Below are 19405 nucleotides of genomic sequence, written 5' to 3'. Positions count from 1 at the left end.
TTGTGTGCCTTCAAGTCATTTCAGAATTTGGGTGAGCCTAAGTCTAAAATTAATTATTTATTTACTTACTACATTTATTACTACATTTATATCCCACCCTTCTTACCCCGAAGGGGACTCAGAGCAGCTGTATGTACATACAATATATTATATTATTAGCATAGCAAAATATTAGCATTATACATTACTATATTGAACTATACCACTATACTGTAATATTATATGTAATATATAACATATAATTAATATTTTTATATGGTATTACTATTAGTATTATATTGTGTAACATTATAATATTTTTATCAATATTATATGTATATACAATATATTATATTATTAAAACTGATATAAAAATGTATTATAAAACTGAGGGTGGGGGCCAGGTAAATGACCTTGGAGGGCCGCATTCGGCCCCCGGGCCTTAGTTTGGGGACCCCTGACTTAAACTATCCTTCCCAGTGTGAGAGTTGCAAGCTTTAATCACTAGATAAATTAACTAGACATTTAGTAGATTCAGTTAAACGAGACCATTTTAAAAGTAATGGTAGATTTCAAAAATTGTGATTACAAGAGTACCTTTGCAAAAGAGTACCTTATGGTTTGTACAGTTTGCATGCATAATGAATCAGAAACCACAAAAAAAAAGGTCAGGAGCATGAGTCCTGCCATCATGTTTGTATTTCCATCACTTCTTCATTTGTATATGTATACAGGGTGATGGGTGCTTTAATATTTTCTTGCATGGACAGGGGTCTTTTCTTGCATGGACAGCTCTCATTAGCTAAGAAATGTTCATTTAAGCATTTAAGCTTGGCAGATTTATAATGCAGTTGCAAGCAGCAGTAGCACCTGAACTAAAGTTCTGCATTTTTGGGAACATTATTTTCTCAACTGAGTAAGCCTGTAAAACTGCAGTTTTATCCATATAGGGGTGGGCTTGTCTCATCTTGTCTTTCTTTTCTTTTCAAACCACCATGTATATCCAGTATTGCCCAAGTGTGGATTTTCTAATGCTATATATTAGAAATACTTGTTGTTATTCCTATGCCTGGATGAGTATGTATGTATGTATGTATGTGTGATTCTTTCCCTCCAACTTCCCCCCTCAAACCAACTCCAAACGCAAAGCCAAAAAGTTACCACCAAAAAGATCCTCAATCTCTAGGTCTTCTTGTGAGAACATAAAATCATATTAGAGCAGGCATGGGAAAACTTCGGCCCTCTGGGTGTTTTGGACTTCAACTCCCACAATTCTTAACAGCCTATCAGAGAAGTTTTCTTTTTATGAACCTCCAGGTCCTCCATCATAACTCTATGGTCAACTTTGTGCTGGAGGACCTAGGGATTCCAAGGGAAAACACAATAATCACATCTGCAAAAGTGAAAGCCAGAAATTTGAGAGAGTCAGCTGTATTTCTTAATGTTCATCTGAAGTTTTAAGTTACGGCAGAGTTAGAAATTTTGAGACCAAATACCCATGTAGAATCAAGTACGTGGTTTTCTTACCAAAGAAAAGGAGCAATGGAAACTTAAAAGGACAGAGGAGATAGGGATAAATAACTGGTTTTGCTTCTATAGATTTACAAAAGACTAGCTTTGCCCGGCCACGCGTTGCTGTGGCTTATGGGAATCCTTATGGAATAGCAGTGAATAGCCTTGCAGTCTCAAAGCCTGGCCATTTTCTGGAGTAGCTGGAGCCTTTTGTTGTATGAACGTAGAGGCATGGATGAGGGGTTGTGCTGCCAAGTTTAGTGTTTCTGGGATGTGTAGTTTTGTTGTTTTGTTGTTTTGTAATTTCATTACCCTTTTATATATATAGATGCAAAGGTAGGGTTTTCAACTAGAAAATTGGAATTACACCCCCTCTATAATTATACCTCTAGTGGGATGAAATATGTCTTGCTAGCTCCAGGTAAAGTTAGTATGAATGGGGGTAGTTCAGGTATAGTCCATGGTTTTTATGGAAATGGTAAATAAATACCCAAAGAATCTTAGCATTGCACTGCCCCCTTGTGTTTGTGAGTTATATTTTTGGGGCCCAAGGTGACATCAACAGCCAATCTTAAATGAAGAGAGAGAGTGTGGTGGAATCACAGGGAAAGACACCCCCATTTTCCCCCTATAGAAAAGTAGAAAATTTGGGAGGATATAGAAAAAATTACGCTGTATTTTCCCTTTTTAAAAATGAGGTTTTGTTCCATTAGAATGCGAGGAGCTGTAAAGTATCCAGATTTGCACACTACACAGAGCACAATGATTCTGGTGCATACTGTAGACACCCAATGCTTGGATCCAAGAAGCTTTTTTGTGCCTAGTGTGTGCTGAAAGTGAAAATTTCAGCTTTTTTGAAGTCCATGGAAATGATTGTGAAGGGTCAGCTTATAAGTTAATGTATCAGAAACTCCGATTCCAATGTTTTCAGCGGTGTCCTTTGTAGTTTATTTGGATTTTTAAAAAATTGCCCTAAGTGACATCTTGGATATTTTCTAACCCCATGGGAAATTCCAGTGTATTTCAGGATTTAAAAATGCCATGTACCACAAGCATGTAGAATGCATATTTTACAACATTCAGACATCTAGAACCAGAAAACATATATCCACTTGAGACAGAATGGGCAATTGTTTGGTGGGGTTTTTTATGAGTACCTGGTGTATCATTTTGTTTGCTGAAAAAAGTATCAATTTAATATAGATCTTAAAAGTGTATCCTTCTACACAGTAATATTTAAAAAGAGATTTTAATTAAATTTTAACAGAAAAACAAAAATCAAGGAAAACAACAATACTTATGTATAGATAAGCACAAGTATTCTTAAATGACAATTACACACCAGACTGCACAACATAGGCTCTACTGTAATTACATATAACTCTAAATTACAAACATATGTACAGTAGAGTCTCACTTATACAACATTCTGGATTATCCAACGCATTTTTGTAGTCAATGTTTTCAATACATCATGATATTTTGGTGCTAAATTCGTAAATATAGTCATTACTACATAGCATTACTGCGTATTGAACTACTTTTTCTGTCAAATTTGTTGTATAACATAATGTTTTGGTGCTTAATTGGTAAAATCATAACCAAATTTGATGTTTAATAGGCTTTTCTTTAATCCCTCCTTATTATCCAACATATTCGCTTATCCAGTGTTCTGCCGGCCCGTTTATGTTGGATAAGTGAGACTCTACTGTACAGGCAGTCCCCAAGTTACAAACAAGATAGATTCAGTAGGTTTGTTCTTAAACTGAATTTGTATATAAGTGAGAACAGGAACATTTTGTAAGTGCAACTTCAGCCACATATATATATATATAGATCATTATTTAGTCTTAATATTGTTTTTAGAGGTATTTGTTTTAATTTATAGAAGCCCATATCTGGACTCTCACTTACCTGTACCTGGGGGGAAATAATCTCTTAAGGAATTTTATAGGTTCTCCAGAACAGGGTTGCTGTGAGTTTTCCGGGCTGTATGGCCATGTTCCAGAATCATTCTTTCCTGATGTGATACAAGCAAAATGTCAGGAAAGAATGCTTCTGGAACATGGCCATACAGCCCGGAAAACTCACAGCAGCTCAGTGATTTCAGCCATGAAAGCCTTCGACAACATCCTCCAGCACAGTTGTATGTTTTCCCCAGAAGTTACCAAAAAGTCACGCTAGAGGATATCTCTCTAGGAATCTGTAGGTCCTCCAGTGCAACCGAAGGAATCAGAAGTCAGGTAATTTAACAATGTTCAGCCATATTTGCAGTTTTAGGTGACCACTGCCTGGCCAGGAACACATTCCCTGCAGATATAGGGGCCTTACAGTACCTTGAAATGCCACCTTAGATCCTGGATATGAGAAAGGCAGAATTGAAGTAAATAAAATACTATTTTTGTTACAAAAACAGTAGTGAGAAAAAACAACCCTTCCCTTTCCCTCAAAATTTCTGGAGAATTTATATCTCTACCTTTATGTAGCCTTTTTTAAGGTTAACATTACTGTTACGTTTTTTTCAACCTGCAGATAGAGAATCAATATTTTTCAACAGCCACAATGTATCAAAACCAGAATCCTCTTCCATTCTAACAGCAGTAAGTATTGTGGGTGTTTTTCTGGAAATAATTAGTCGCTGTGTGGTTCAAAGTAAGAAAACAGAGCTCAGTGTCACGTCTTGTATAGATCTCTAAATTGGTAGCCATTAGCTCCTAATTTACTCTGGGTATTGTTGCTTCAGCTCAGAATCATCCATGAAAGCCTCTTGAAATGTTTTGTTATGTCTTTTATCTCAAGTGACACAGGAGGTTGTTACCAGGTCACATATTATTTACTCAAACCTGGTTAGGGGGGTACGGAGGGGGGGAATCTTTTTAAAAAGTCCATCTCCAGGGATATATTAAGTCAACCAGACAGTAGAATTTGGGGGAAAACAGTCCCCAAAATTAACATTTCTGGTTCAAAATATTGGGCAAAGCTCTAACCCTTAAACTGCTGTTTTTCTTGCTGTTATTTAAACTGGAAATGCCCAGAACTGAATGTAGGATTTTTTGTGTACAAAATATGTGCTTTACTACTGAACTGGGCAAAATAAGTGCTGAAGACCCAATGATTCCCTTAGACACCTGTAAAAAAATGTCATTTTGATTCATAAACCAGAACACAGTTTTTAATTGTGGCTGCTTGAATAGCCACAGATCTTCTATGATTGTATAAATTCAAGATTATCCTGTGAATTTTGGGAGATTTCCCTGTTCTAAAATCTGCAGTACAAGTCTAGAGAAAAATTAATTAAATATAATCCAGTTCAGTTAATTAGATTGAATAATGTGACCCTTGCCCAAAAACGATTGACCTGCCTTTTTTTAAAAAAAACCAGCTGGATGGTAGGAAAATAGGATATCTTTGTAATTGGAGCTCTCCATTTATTAAACATGCCCCTCTTTTTTCTTTGTAGCTTGACAAGATAGAAGGAGTGTTTGAGAGACCAAATGACGACGTCATCCGGTCAATTTCGAAGACGCTGAGGCAAGCACTTGGGATTTCTCTCTTTGGAATAGACATCATCATTAACAACCAGACTGGTCAGCATGCTGTCATTGATATCAATGCATTCCCAGGTAAGAGTCAGCTATTACACAGATATAAACGTATTGCATGCCTAATGTAAGCATTTGCTGAAGCCTCTTTCAGAAGCACCTTCCACTTAAGGAAAGTAAAGAAGCAGGTAGGGGTGAGGGAGAGTCTCTTAGCTCTGTCCCCAACATCATAGTGTTTGCTGGCTTCACTTGTGACCTTTTCAAGGCTCAGCAGAAGGTCTGGACAAGAATATCCATAGATGGCTTCCTGCTGTCAAGCTTTCTGGCAGACCAACTTCTGTTTCAATGAACTGTCTTGCCTTCCAAAGTGCTTTTATTTGTTAACAGACAACGGAAATCCACCACCGCATGACATTTCTTTTGTCAGAACTGAAAATCCCTTCAGAATTATCTTTATAAAGCAGTGGTTCTCAACCTGTGGATCCCCAGATGTTTTGGCCTACAACTCCCAGAAATCCTAGCCAGTTTACCAGCTGTTAGGATTTCTGGGAGTTGAAGGCTAAAACATCTGGGGACCCACAGGTTGAGAACCACTATTATAAAGGCTTGTATGCCCAGTTGCTCCTGGGATTTAAAAATCATACCCATAACCATAAGATGACTTGAATGGCAGTAAAATACTCAAAGATGTAGCCGTGTTAGTCTGAATCGGTAGGCAAGGGGATTTTTCAATACCTTAGACACTGAGAGAGAAAGAAATTGATAGCATAAGCTTTCACAGACTTACGTAAATCTACTTTGCCAGATGCAGTTTGACTGAGACAGAGAACCTAGTTCTCTGAATCAAAAGGTTTAACCAAACTAAACAAAATCAGTTTCAGGATATGTCTCCTGTGTTTAGATTAACATTTCTTACTATAGACCTTAAAATGTCCAGGTTTCCCTATTTTAGCCTATGTTTATTTTATTCTGTCATAAAGATTTATCATTGCTCTGAAAAACAACTTTTCTTAGAAAAGTGCAGCTAGAAACATGGTGGCCTTGCTTTGCTTTATTGCATTCTCATATGACTTGAGTTGCTTTCTTTCTTTCTCATGATCAGAGACTTAGAGAGGTTGTTCCTCATAAACCTAATTTCCTCTCCCATCTTGTAAACTTCTAAAAGGGGAGAATGCTCTGAGTTTTTATTCATAACTTTGGTTTGCGTGGGCCTACAAAACTTAGAGACTAAAAAGGTGACTTTTTAAAGCTCTGGCTGCTTTCTTATCACTTCCACCCAAAACAAGCATATGTATTTACCAGTTAAGTATCCCTTGTTTGAAATGTTTGAGACAAGAAGTCTTTTGGATTTTATTTTCATAGTGTGGAATATTTTCATATACATAGTGAAATATTTTGTAGATGGGACCCAAGTTTAAACACAAAATTCATGGGGGTGGTGGGTGATACATTTCCAAGGATCGTTTAAAATGTCATTTAAGGAATAGTTACTTTTGGAATAATGTATACTGAAATAAGTCATGTATGGCAAAAAATTGCTAATTTTTGGGATGTATCAAATAAAATTAAAAAAAAACACAAAATCCATTTATGCTTCATATACACCATATGCACATAGTTTGAAGGTAATTACATGTTTAAGAATTGTGTGCTTGAAAGTTTGCTTACATTGAAACGTTGGAAAGCAAAGGTGTCATAGTACCAGCCGTGGTGCTGGCTGGACTTCTGACCTGGAGGTTGGGTTGCTGACCTAGAGGTTGCTAATTCGAATCCGCGAGATGGGGTGAGCTCCTGTCTGTGAGTTCTAGCTTGCGTGGACATGAGAGAAGCCTCCCAACAGGATTGTAACACATCCGGGCATCCCATGGGTAACGTCTCTGTAGACGGTCAATTCTCTCACACCAAAAGCAACTTGTAGTATGTTCTCAAATCACTTCTGACATGATAAAAAAAAATCAACCATTTTGATTTTGGAATACTGGATAAGGGATACTCAACTTGTATTATATGAAAACAAACCCACTTTGCTTGCGAAAGCAATATTCATATTGTGCTTTTGAGAAGTGCAAGTGGTTTCATGTTCTGCTGGTTGTGGCATCATGGAGAAAGTGATCTTTTTATTAATTGTTGCTCCTTGGGTATTGTGGATGAGAAGGGAGATAAGGAAATGTAGTAACTCACCTTGATTGGAAATATTGACTTCATATGATTCTTCCCCACCTCTTTCTCCCTAATTCCTCTCTCAGGATATGAGGGTGTTTCAGAGTTCTTCACTGACCTCCTGAACCACATAGCTGCCGTCCTGCAGGGCCAGTCTCCGGAGGCGTCCCCGCTAAGCCGTAGCAAGCACCTGGCCGAGCAAACCAGCCTTGTGGGGGAGCGGACATGCTGTGCGGCCGCAGCCTGCCGGAGCCTGATGGGCAAAGACTCCTGGATTGTGGACAGCGAGACCAACAGCTCCGTGAAGCTTCAGCACCAGAGACTAGGCTGTAACTCGGCAGTGTCTCCGAGCTTTCAGCAACACTGTGTTGCCACATTGGCAACGAAAGCCTCCTCCCAATAACCCAATCAGTGCCACAGACTGAGAGAGAAAAAGAGAGTGAGAGAGAGAAAACTGTAGGCTCAAGGATCAGAACAGGCTGGTTGGTAATGCTACTACTAAACAAAACAAATCTTTGTTGATTCAACGTGATTTTGAAAATGAAAACAAAATTAGCACTCTGGGTCCACTTCATCAGATTCCTATTGTAGATCTGTAGTGAAATTACACATGTGTGTGTGTGTGTCTGTGTGTGTGTCTGTGTGTGCATGTGTCTTAATCACTAGACCTTAATATAGGAGGATGGGTTTTGTATTCCACCGCACCCCTCTTGCTCCTCTCTTTGTAATTGTTAGTGACGAGGATCTCAAGGCTAAACCTCAAAGACTGAATAGGATGATGTTGAAAATGTCTTCAAGCAAATTTAGCAGCCCCTTTTCTTGGTTCCTTCCCAACACAATGCAAAGAGTAAAGTGAGAGTCTACACATTTGTCATTTCTGTACTACACATATATTATTTGTGTATTGAACATGGTAAAACCTAAAAGCCCAGGTTTGGCGTTCTTCATTTTGATTAGAACCACCTTCAAACTGTCTCCTGAATAAGAAATATCACTTCGCTTCTCATTTACCACTGTGAAAAATATATCCCATCACCTTGTTAAATTTCATAACAGAAGAAGGTTGATTCAACACTACTGAGGTTGGGAATCACGTAGCCCTCCATATGATGTTGGACTGTAACTTCCAGCAGAAATAATGATGGTGAATGCTTGGAGTTGCATTTTGAAAACATCTGGAGGACTCAATGTTTCTCATCTCTGATTTATCTAGCATCACAGGTTGGGAACATTAGCATATCTGACACAAGGGGGAATGCAAGGAAGTTGTTTTTCTACTGGTCTTTTTTCATTGTCTGCTGCTTTACTGATCCTTGAATTACAACTATCTTTATGACCACTACTCCATCATTTCTTCAACATTGGGCATTATCTTTTAGTAAAACTTTAGGAAAGTTCTTTTTCATGGATTTCACTCCCCAGAATCTTCCAACCAACATAGTCAGTGAGTTCTGGGAGTTGCAATCCAAACAATAACATCTCCAAGGTTTGATTCCTTCACACTATTCCTTCCATGTTTCTTGGGTTGTTTATTTGGGGATAATTTCACAAGGACAAGATGTACTAACCCAATGGTTCTCAACCTGTGGGTCCCCAGGTGTTTTGGCCATAACTCCCAGAAATCCCAGCCAATTTACCAGCTGTTAGTATTTCTGGGAGTTAAAGGCCAAAACATCTGGGGACCCACAGGTTGAGAACCACTGTACTAACCTGTCTTTTGCAGTCCTGCCATTTGTTGACCCATGTGCATGCCTAAGCTGTTTAAGGAAATGCCATTAGAAGTGTCACACTTCACTAAGGGAGTGACTGAATGAACTTGGAGTCTATGGACTAGTTTGCACATTGATTGATACGGCCCTTCTCTGTGAGGTGAGGGATTATGTGAATGCACTACACATCTGCCAGGATCCATAGGATACTAATGATGAAAACAGCTTCCATGAGTAAAATGAGAAGGACGGTGCCTCATGGGCCTACTGTGTGTCCTCCAAATCTGCTCCGAAGAGCTGGGAAACCTTGTGGGGCAATTTTTCTGTTGTTACAGATGGCTCGGGAAGGCAAGGGAAAGGAAAAGAAGAGAAGGAATGGGAGAGGAGTCCATTGTGATAGTGGTTGGTGGCTAGCATTTTGAATTTATACCAGAGGTAGACAAATCAGATGAATGTGGTCTCTTATCATGCACACCTATCCCCTCAGGAAAGGTATTTCTAATGATCACTCCTTGTGTATACAGAAGCATAGATAGGAGCAACCATTCCCCTTCAGAACCTTTTTAGCCTCTCGTTTTGCCCTTAAAAATGGATGTTGACATCCAGTTACATTTAATCTGGGGTGTGTAGATTTTAGTGCAGCAGATCCAAAGATATCAGAGTGGCTCTCCAAATTGTTCATTTGCAGTCTGGCTGCAGTGCAGTGATATAGGCTATACACATGACTCTTCCCCTTCGTTTTCTTCTTTTTCTTGGGCGAAAAGGAAGCTATTTATCATGTGGATGTATAGGCAACATCAGGTTGTACTTTGTCAAGTTATACAATGAAGCGTAAGTATTCACAGTCCCGCAAAACTGGTAAAATGATCCATTCCTGGAAGTGTTACTCTACCCTCCCATCCCCCTGATGCCAGGTATTTTTTCATCTCTGGAAAAGGAAGAGAACTAATGAATCTCTGATGAAATTTTGGACTGGGGAAGATGAAAATAAGATTTCCAGAGTCAGTGCAAAGAAAAACAAAGTGTTTATCCAATCCTCAGGGGTGTATTTTGTGGGGAAGGAGAGACAGGAGGGCTAATACTTCTATAAAAAATTAAATTTAAGCAGAACCCAGCAATGAACTACAAACATTAATAGTCTTTTTATATAAAAGGGTTTTCTTATTTTAAAATAGAAGTTAGAGATCATCAGATCTTTGTTCTGAATTCCTATATCAAATTCTGGTCATAACAGTTCTAAGTAATGACCTTCTCCACTACTAAGAGTTGGCATAGTGTCATAACAAAGGTAAGGGCTTGCCTGCCATATTTCCCAGCTAGTGGGATAGAAGTGAAACATAGGTTGAACATGAATTTGTTAGCCTCTTTGTAAATCTATGAGCTAAAAGAACCAACTAAAACTTTTCTTTTCAGTTTGATTTTGTGTGACTGCGGATGTATGTGCAACACAAGCCAGGACATCAGGTTGCCCCAGTGCATGGCATCTCCAAAAGCAACTGAATCTCCCTGAAATATTTAATAAGTCGAAATTACTTGTCACCTTGTTTGAATCACAAACCAAACATTTTGAAATAGAATCATGCTTCTTGTTTTGACAAGTGTGAATTTAGCCCTTGCTTTTGGAGAGCAGTCAATCTACCGTATTTATGGCATTATTACCTTACAATTTTTTGTGACCATTATCCCCACTGTGACCCCTTTATTTGTTGAAATGGCAATATTCAAATTGAGCATTCTAAAAAGACTTGTTCAGCCCAATTGTCTAATAGTAGACATTTCAGAACTAACTGTTTACATTAATCTGAGTGTTGGATCCAATTGCAGTGTCCTTAATGCTGTTTCTGGTTTTAATAATGACTAAAGAATTTATTTTATTGGCTGCCTTCTAAATTTTGGTTGGCTTTATTTTGCACTGCTTGATTTCTTCAAAATAAACTACTGAAATATAATTGTGCATTTTATATGTGTTTACAAATGATTATTAAGTATATTTTCTAACTTCTCTAAAGTCTTAACACAGAGGATGTCTTAGATCTTGACTATAACTAGGACCTGTCTTTAATTCTGTCGCTGGGTAGGTTGCCAGCTTCTTTCTTCCCATAACTATTACTGATGCTAATTTAAGAAAGATTATGGTGTGATTTTTTTAATTCCACAAATATTCTGTAATTAGATGGCATTATAGCTGGATTCATCAAGTATCTTGCCATTCTTTAAGGTATTTTTCTTCTGTTGTAATATATTGAGTCTAACAACAATGCTGCAGTGCTGTTGGTGTCAAAGAAAGTGTGGGTGTGCGCCTATGAATTACACAGTAGAAGTGTTCCCAAACGCAAAACAAAAAAGCAGTTACATGGTTATTAAATTGTGTGCTGCAGTTAATGCCATAGCTTTTGAACTCCTATTTGTTTCTGGAGATATTCTGGAAATATTTATATATTTTTGTTTCTAAGGACATCTTTCTGTGTGTGAACTTGCCCTGCCGAAAAACTTCACATTTGGACATGCATAGTGTTCCCTGTTAGACATTGACCTCAGTCTTGACTATAATAGACCCATTCAGTTAATTACATTTACCTGTATATTATCATTCAGTGTTTAAAATGTCTGCTATAGTTGGGACTAACCAGCAAGATGTCAGCCACAGAATGACAACACTTGTACACTTTTCCGTCAAGAGGAAAAATAGTTCTGAGTTCTTCAATTTGGCTCAATGTGTACCAGGAAAAACCTATTGTGGCAGGTGAGTAGCAGCCGAGAAGTCACCAACAGACCTTGGAGTAGTTTTAGTGCTGTTCTTCAAATGTTTGTGACTTTGATTGGGTGAAGGATGAAAGGTTTTATGTATAAATTCACATAAGCTGCTTTCAGTGTTTTCTTTGTTCCTCACTTTTTAAAGAAAAGCACAGCTATCTAATGAATGAAGTGGGTTCAAGATTGAGGGCTGGCACAAACAAGGGAAACAGCTTACTGAAGTAATGTTCAATGTACACTATGTAACATTCCTTAGGAATACGTTGTCATATCGATCTACAGAATCCTGGATAAAGGTGATCATGAGTAAGAATACATAAGAAGCAGCCCTTTAGTGTACTTTTTGTTTGAGAAGCATGTGCATCACACACTTTGCTGACATATAACAGTTGAGAAATTTGTAAACTTAATACCAGAAGATTTGCCACAGTTTACGCATAAAATAAGGGAGAGGCTGAAATGTTTTATTGCCAGGTTAAGCAAACTGGAATAAAAACTATCTGTCCAGGAATACGTATTGTCGAAGGCTTTCACAGCCAGAATCACGGAGTTTTGTGTGGTTTGGCCGTGTTCTAGCAGTATTTTTTCTTGATGTTTCACCTGCATCTATGACTAGCATCTGTGCTGAATGTCAGGACAAAATGCTGCTAGAACATGGCCATACAGCCCGGAAACCACACAACACCTCCATGTCCAGAAATAAATGGTGCTAGAGACGCTTTCAAATCAAAACCAACCCTTTAATATGCTTTTCCCATCAGGGGTATCCTAAACAAAATGTTGACTTCAGGTTATTTTTATTAATTCTGTAGATCAGTTTAAGGTTTTCTCCCAATTTTTTGAACAATTTTGTAATACTGCATGGAAATTATTTTTTTCAAAATACCTGATGCCTATGTCCTAAACCTAAAGTTGGAATTGAGATGTAATCAACCAGAATGATTAATGATAACAGCAAGATGAAATGCAGGTGCTTGCATATTAAATGCACAAACTAGCTTCACAATTCTTCATTATCCCTGCACAAATTTCTTGGCTTTTAGGCAAGTGTGTCTTGTATGCTGCAGCAGCATCAAGCTTTGTGGACTTCTCCAGAAGTAGCCAGCAGTCATATACAGCAGCTTCCTAGATGCACATGCTAAAGATATGTAAGATAGATGTGAAACCGGCATCATTCAAGGTCTTTCCCATGATTTATTGTATTCTACGGATCCCAACAATACAACTTTTGGTTGTACTAAGTCAAAGATGTTTGGAGAGCTTTTGCATCTGAAGGGTGGGATCTAAATACTTGGATGAATGAATGTAAGAAAGACTCTGTGTGGTTCATGGTGGTCCAAAAACTATGAATTGACAAGAAGAGGCACACATGCATTGCATTATGGTCAGGTATCGTCTGAAAGGTTTCAGAACATACTTGGGAATCAATCCACATACAATTAAACCTCAATCTCTATTAGAAAAACTCCTCTTTCCAGAAAACTGTAAAAAAAACACACACACAACCCTGTCGCCTTCAGCGTGAATGTAAATGCCATATCTGTCTGCACTGCTTTAGTTCCCTGTGGTGTGCAAAATGAGCAAATATTCTTCACGCTCTTTCTCAGAATCTGCTGTAAAGTTGTATCCTATTTATATAAATTATTCATGGCACTAAGATGTACTTAGAAACAAGAATGGCAAGTATGTAGAAGTACATTAGTAGTGGACCTTCATCAATACTGTTGTTTTCACTGGCTTAAAATGGGAAAAGTTATACCTCCTTCTAGTCTCCTTGTGTATATTAAGTGAATAGTGTGATTTTTGTCATTTTGTCAATAGTTTTTTTTTAATGGTTGGAAAAATATAAAATTTTTGATGTCAGCAGCTTTGTTAATTAAAATAAAGACAATATTACTCAGTTAAATAAATCCCAGCTGATTTAACTAGATAATGTGGTGGTTTTAAACTGAAATGAGTCAGATGAAAAGATCATTATAAACTTGCTTTTTAAATGTTGTTTTTCAGTAATCCACAGATACGTATGGTGACAGTGACATTAGAGGAGACATTCTCCACTTCCTAAGAGAAGGAATTATTTTGAGATACTGCTTGTAAATCTGTGTATTTGAATAGATGAGTGGATGGATGGATGATGATTTATTGGCAAGCACTTCTTTTCTGACTATTTTTTTTCAGGGAAATTAAATGATTTATTTAATTTTTTTCAATTCTGATTGAAAGGCCTATGAAGACCTCTCCTAATAGTATAATTTATATAACATGCAAAAATGGTAGGAGAAATTGGGTGTTTCTCATTCAAAGAAAAAGCAATACTAAGCATTCACTTTCTTTGAGGTTTGTGGGAGGTCTTCATTCCCAATAGAAAAAATGAGCAAGGCTGCCAAACAGGATCCATTTTTCACGGATGTACAATTCCTCCTTCCCTGTTCCAGAATGAAATGATGTTATCTTGAACTAGCATTTAATGCTGCTCTTTGTGCTGCTAAGGCCCAGGCTCCGTAAACCAGATTATACCGTGAGACTCTATAGTAGCAGGTTCTGGGGAGACTTTCTGCAAGAAAAGTCAGAGACAGCTCAGATTGTGGTTGTGTGTCTTCAAGTCATTTCCAACTTATGGCGACCCTGTTGGGTTTTTCGTTTTTTTTAGGCTAAGGGTACATCTAACGGACCACTTACCGCAAAGGGCTATCATAGGTTCCCAAACTTATTTGGCCTACCACCCCCTTTCCAGAAAAAATATTACTCAGCGCCCTGGAAATTATTTTTTTTTTAATTTTGATAGCAATTAAACAGAAAGATATATGTACCTGTGGCCATCACCGCTCCCCTGGATTGCTGCAGCGTCCACCAGGGGGCGGTAGCGCCCACTTTGGGAATCACTAGTAGGGAATCAACTCCATGGCAGGTAAACAACGCATACGCCTGCTCTGGGTTAACACAGGCAAAACTGCTTAATGCAGTCTTGAAACCCATTAACCAAAACAGTGGGTTTCCCCCCAGAATCTGGAGCAAACTGTGACTTTGGGCCCATGTAAATAGTTGGGTCATTTTCAAGATGGAAGCCACCTCACCTGTTTACATTCCCCGAGCTGATATTAGCTGTCTCCTTCCATGACAGTCTAAATCAGTGGTGTCCAGCCTTTAGTCCCCCAAGTGATTTTACTCCCAGTCCAGGGCTTCTGGGAGTTGGAGCCCCAAACTCCTAGAAGACCAAAGGTTGGATGCCACTGGTCTAAACCCTTCCAGGGATGATCTGGCATTTGCCACACTAGATCAACCCCAGGATGAAACATAGATTGAACCCTTTTTTGTCAACTACATGCATTTTCCATGGGGTCTACTGTTTGCTGGAGAGTGGATTTAGGGGAGTGTATTCAAATACAGGGGCAAGTGGTGTGTGTCCAATAGGATAGCAGTTTCCAGTAGGCTGTTAGGAATTGTAGGAGTTGAAGTCCAAAATCCCTGGAGGGCTGAAGTTTGCACATGTTTGTAGTATAGGCAATGATGAAGCATGCTGAGGCTTGATGTCCAGCATCATCTAAAGATCCACACCCTGTATGTGACCGTATAGTCATCATTCCACATTTGCGGATTTGGCTTTTGTGGATTTGATTATTCATGGATTTAATCAAAATGTATTTTCTAGGAATCTCTAGGTCTTGCAATGTGACTTTATGATCAGCTTCTGCTGGAAATTGAGCATAGTGTCATGCTGGAGAATCTCTAGGTCCTCTAGTAAAATTCCGTGGTCAAATACCAGTAGAGGTTCATGCAGGAGAACCTAGAGATTCCTGGAGAGGTGTTCCCTCAGGCAAAAACATAACAATTTTATAATTTGTGCGTCTTCATTTTTGCAGAACCCAGTGCTCTAAACCCCAATGAATATGGAGGGCTGGCCATATCGTGTTCATAACATTGAGAGATTCTAAATATGTTGTTTAGTCTGATTCCCAACACTATCCCACACCTTCAAATAATTTCAGAGTTACTAATAAGTGAACGCTATTAAATGCAGCTAAAATGGAGCTTAGGGAACTCGGGGGGGGGGGGGCGTTGTAAGCAACCCATGACAAGTTCTTTTTCCCCACCATCTGTCCAGCAATTGCTTAATTCAACCTTTTACTATGTGAACAGATGCGTGTAGTATTTTAATGTTTCAAATATATATATAAGTATTTGGGAGAAAATGTGATTACTATCTTCTAGACACTGCGGTTGATGAAAGAATATTCAAGAGGTCTTTATCTCTTTTGTAAAGAAAAGAAAAAAGCTAGTGCTTGTTTAGCTTTGGTTTTTTTTTAACTGTGTGAGATATATATTTTAAGTTATTTATTTCTTTAGATCTTCTACTCCCCCTCAAGTGTGTTTCCAAGTACATCTACAGTCCATAATTATAACAGTTTGATACTGCTTTAATTGTCATGGTAATCTTCTGTGAAATACTGAGAATTGTAGTTTGGAGACGTATTTAGAATTCTTTGCTAGAGAGCTTGGGGGCATTAATAAATACCTTATCAGACCACATTTCCCAGAATTAAACAGGATGGAACTGAACTGGTACTGAACTGTTGTAACTAATAGTTACTAACTATGCTCGCTTCCTAATTAGAATCCATTAAAATTAGTAATTAACTGGGGTTTTTTTAGTTTATTGAATTGGGAGCTTTTCTTGAATACCAGTTTCACATGTAATGTTCACGGTTCAAAACTCAAATACATATGGGACCATTTTCATGTGTCTGCCAAGTTTGATGTTTCTTCCCTAACCCTAAACCTCTGACATTTTATTATAGAGTTAGCAAGTGTGAGTGTTTGTGATTTGCTTTGGTCCTATGCACAAAACTACTTTTATGAAAAACTAAATGATTTTGTATTTAATGTGTATATATACATACATATATATATATAAAGAAATAGATCTATATATAATAAAAAAATCTGGGCTGATAAAAAACCAAAAATAGCTTCTTTTTAGTTATGCAGCATGATGATTCATCCTTCTCAGTAATAATTCGGTGCTTCCTTGTGCTTAAGTTCTTGATTTTCAATATTGATATATCCCGTTTTATCTTTTTTTGCCAACACCTGTGATGAACTCCCCGCCTCTCTTACTTTTAACAGTAGTTAAAATGCACTCACATTGTTATCTGTGTTGTTTCTGTGTCTGCCGTGAAGACTAAACTGTCTTTGCCTCAAAAAAAACAAACCTGATTTTAAATAAATGCCTTATTCCAATACCTTGTTGTGTGTTCTTGTTAATAATTCAAAGATAGCTCGGTGAAACAAGGCTGGAGTTCAGCAATGACAACAGAAGTCTTCATGGCATCTAAAAAAGTGTGTGAAAAAGATCTTGGGAGTCCTTGTGGACAACAAGTTAAACATGAGCCAACAATGTGATGAGGCGGCAAAAAAAGGCAATGGGATTTTGGCCTGCATAAATAAGAGTATAGCATCTAGATCCAGGGAAGTCATGCTACGCCTCTATTCTGCCTTGGTCAGACTACACCTGGAATACTGTGTCCAATTCTGGGCATCACAATTGAGGGAAGATGTTGACAAGCTGGAATGTGTCCAGAGAAGGGTGACAAAAATGATCAAGGGTCTAGAGAACAAGCCCTATGAGGAACGGCTTAGAGAGCTGGGCATATTTAGCCTGCAGAAGAGACGGCTGAGAGGAGACATGATGAGGGCCATGTCTAAAAAAGTGAGGGGAATTCATAGGGAGGAGAGAGCAAGCTTTTTTTCTGCTGCCCTAGAGACTAGGATGTGGAACAATGGCTTCAAGCAACAGGAAATGAGATTCCACCTGAACATTAGGAAGAACTTTCTAACTGTGAGAGTGTTCAGCAGTGGAACTCTCTGCCTCGGAGTGTGGTGGAGGCTCCTTCTTTGGAGGCTTTTAAGCAGAGGCTGGATGGGGTGCTCTGGTCAGGGGTGCTCTGAATGCGATTTTCCTGTTCGGCAGGGAATTGGACAGGATGGCCCACGAGGTCTCTTCCAACTATGATTCTATGATTCTATCTTTTCATGATAATTCCAGTGCTAATTTTTGTTAACGTTCTATTGGGACGAGTTGACTTTAGGCAACCCTAAAGTAGATGCTTTGCAGCAAGATGAGGTTTGGGGTGTTGCCTTTCTCTCAATATATCTACAGCATAGTATTTATGCCCTCCCTTCTAAGTACAGAAAAACTCCCATATCCACAGAAGCAATATGCACGGTTTCACTGATCTGCCATTTCACTTTTTCACTTTGGACCTTCTCTACAACCTCTTCTTTCTCTCTCCTTTGTCAGTTCCATTGAAAATAATATGCCTGTTTTCATGTATCCCTGAAATCATGTCTGGGAATATGACCCCTATGAATATGGAGGTCATACTGCACTAGGCAGGCCTGATCTTGCTTAGCTTAGATCAGCCTTCAGGATATTTAGGCAAGCACAGGCACTCCCCAAGTTACAAACATCTGACTTACAAATGACTCATAGTTAAGGACGGTTGTGAGACAACAGGAAGTGAGAGAAATCTACCCCTCGGAAGGGAAAGTCACCCCTGAAATAGTTATCATGGGGGGAAAGATGTCTCAACTGAAGTTTTCTCATCAATCCATGTTTCCACAACAAGCCCAATTTTTCAAAATCCAATTATCACAGGGACAGAAAGTGAGGCGAAGTCTTCTGAACTGGCGCAGACAGCAAAACAAACACCACAGAGGTGTTAACCCTTCTCTATATTTCTAACTGGAGTTCACTTGAAAAAATGTATCTGTTCCAATTTACATACAAATTCAAAGTAAGAACTTACTTACTTACTTAGGCAATTCCTCGTTGTCAGAGTATGATGGTCTTCCAAGTTTTTGGAAGATGCCTGTGTGTGAGTTTTTTTAATGTGTGGAGGTCAGTGCACAGCCGATCAACACTCAGTCTTCACAAACTTGGGGACTGCCTGTAGTGCTAATTTGTTGTTGTGTACCTTCAAGTCAAATCCTCATGGCAATCCTAAGGAGAACATTTGATGGAGTTTTCTTGGTAAGATTAGTTCAGAGGGCATTTGTCATTGCATTCCTCAGAAGATGATCCTCATAGGATTCCTTGGCCAAGATGGAATTTAAACCCAGGCCCCCACAGGGTCCTCATTCAGCACAACTCGTATTCTTCTACTAAATTAGTTTCTCTTCATTTGTTTCTTATCATTTTTTTCTGGAAGATTAATAATGAATGGGTATTTTAAAGCCATTGTTAGCAGAAAACTGGTGGAGGCTGTATGTAAGCATGGTTCACCCTGACTGCTAGAACCTGTGCAATTTCCTAAAGCAATAGAACTGTAGGACCTAGAGTGTAGCAATATGATTGTTTTGGCTGTAACTCCCAAACTGTGTTTTCCAGTATCCATGTTGGCTCTGGGGGATGTTGAGGTTCATAATCCAAAAAGGGAACTTTCTCAAGCTCTGGTACATCCATAACTTGACCCACTTATTTTATAAAAATGCAGAATACCTAAAAATATAATTGATAGATGGGAGCAGCAATATGCCAGTATGATGGTTTCATAAGCCAATGTGGAAAAGGCCATTATGGGCATATCGTTGAGTATGCCCATAAGGCCTTAAACCCAGGTTCCCCCTCCCTCACATGAAAGAGCTCTATGTGTCACGGGAATTGTTATTATTGTAACTTGGGTAACTGCCACCTCCTCACACATCTTTGAACATATGAGGAATCACAGAATCATAAGAGTTGGAAGTAAC

At 38.5% G+C, this 19405-nt stretch overlaps 1 protein-coding gene across 1 annotated transcript in view; it reads left to right on the top strand.

Annotated features, from left to right (window-relative positions):
- Positions 1-16896, top strand: part of itpk1 (inositol-tetrakisphosphate 1-kinase) — a 173603-nt gene extending 156707 nt beyond the window's left edge. The window contains exons 8-10 of the mRNA XM_003214341.4: positions 4024-4091; positions 4952-5114; positions 7280-16896. Coding sequence (XP_003214389.1) covers positions 4024-4091; positions 4952-5114; positions 7280-7596 — 548 coding nt within the window. The 3' untranslated portion in view covers positions 7597-16896. The remainder of the gene's footprint in view (positions 1-4023; positions 4092-4951; positions 5115-7279) is intronic.
- Positions 16897-19405: the final 2509 nt, after the last annotated feature.

This window comes from Anolis carolinensis, chromosome 1 (assembly GCF_035594765.1).
Source record: "Anolis carolinensis isolate JA03-04 chromosome 1, rAnoCar3.1.pri, whole genome shotgun sequence".
Lineage (NCBI taxonomy): Eukaryota > Metazoa > Chordata > Lepidosauria > Squamata > Dactyloidae > Anolis > Anolis carolinensis.
The sequence above is the reverse complement of the archived record's forward strand: the minus strand, read 5'-3'. Positions and strand labels throughout refer to the sequence as shown.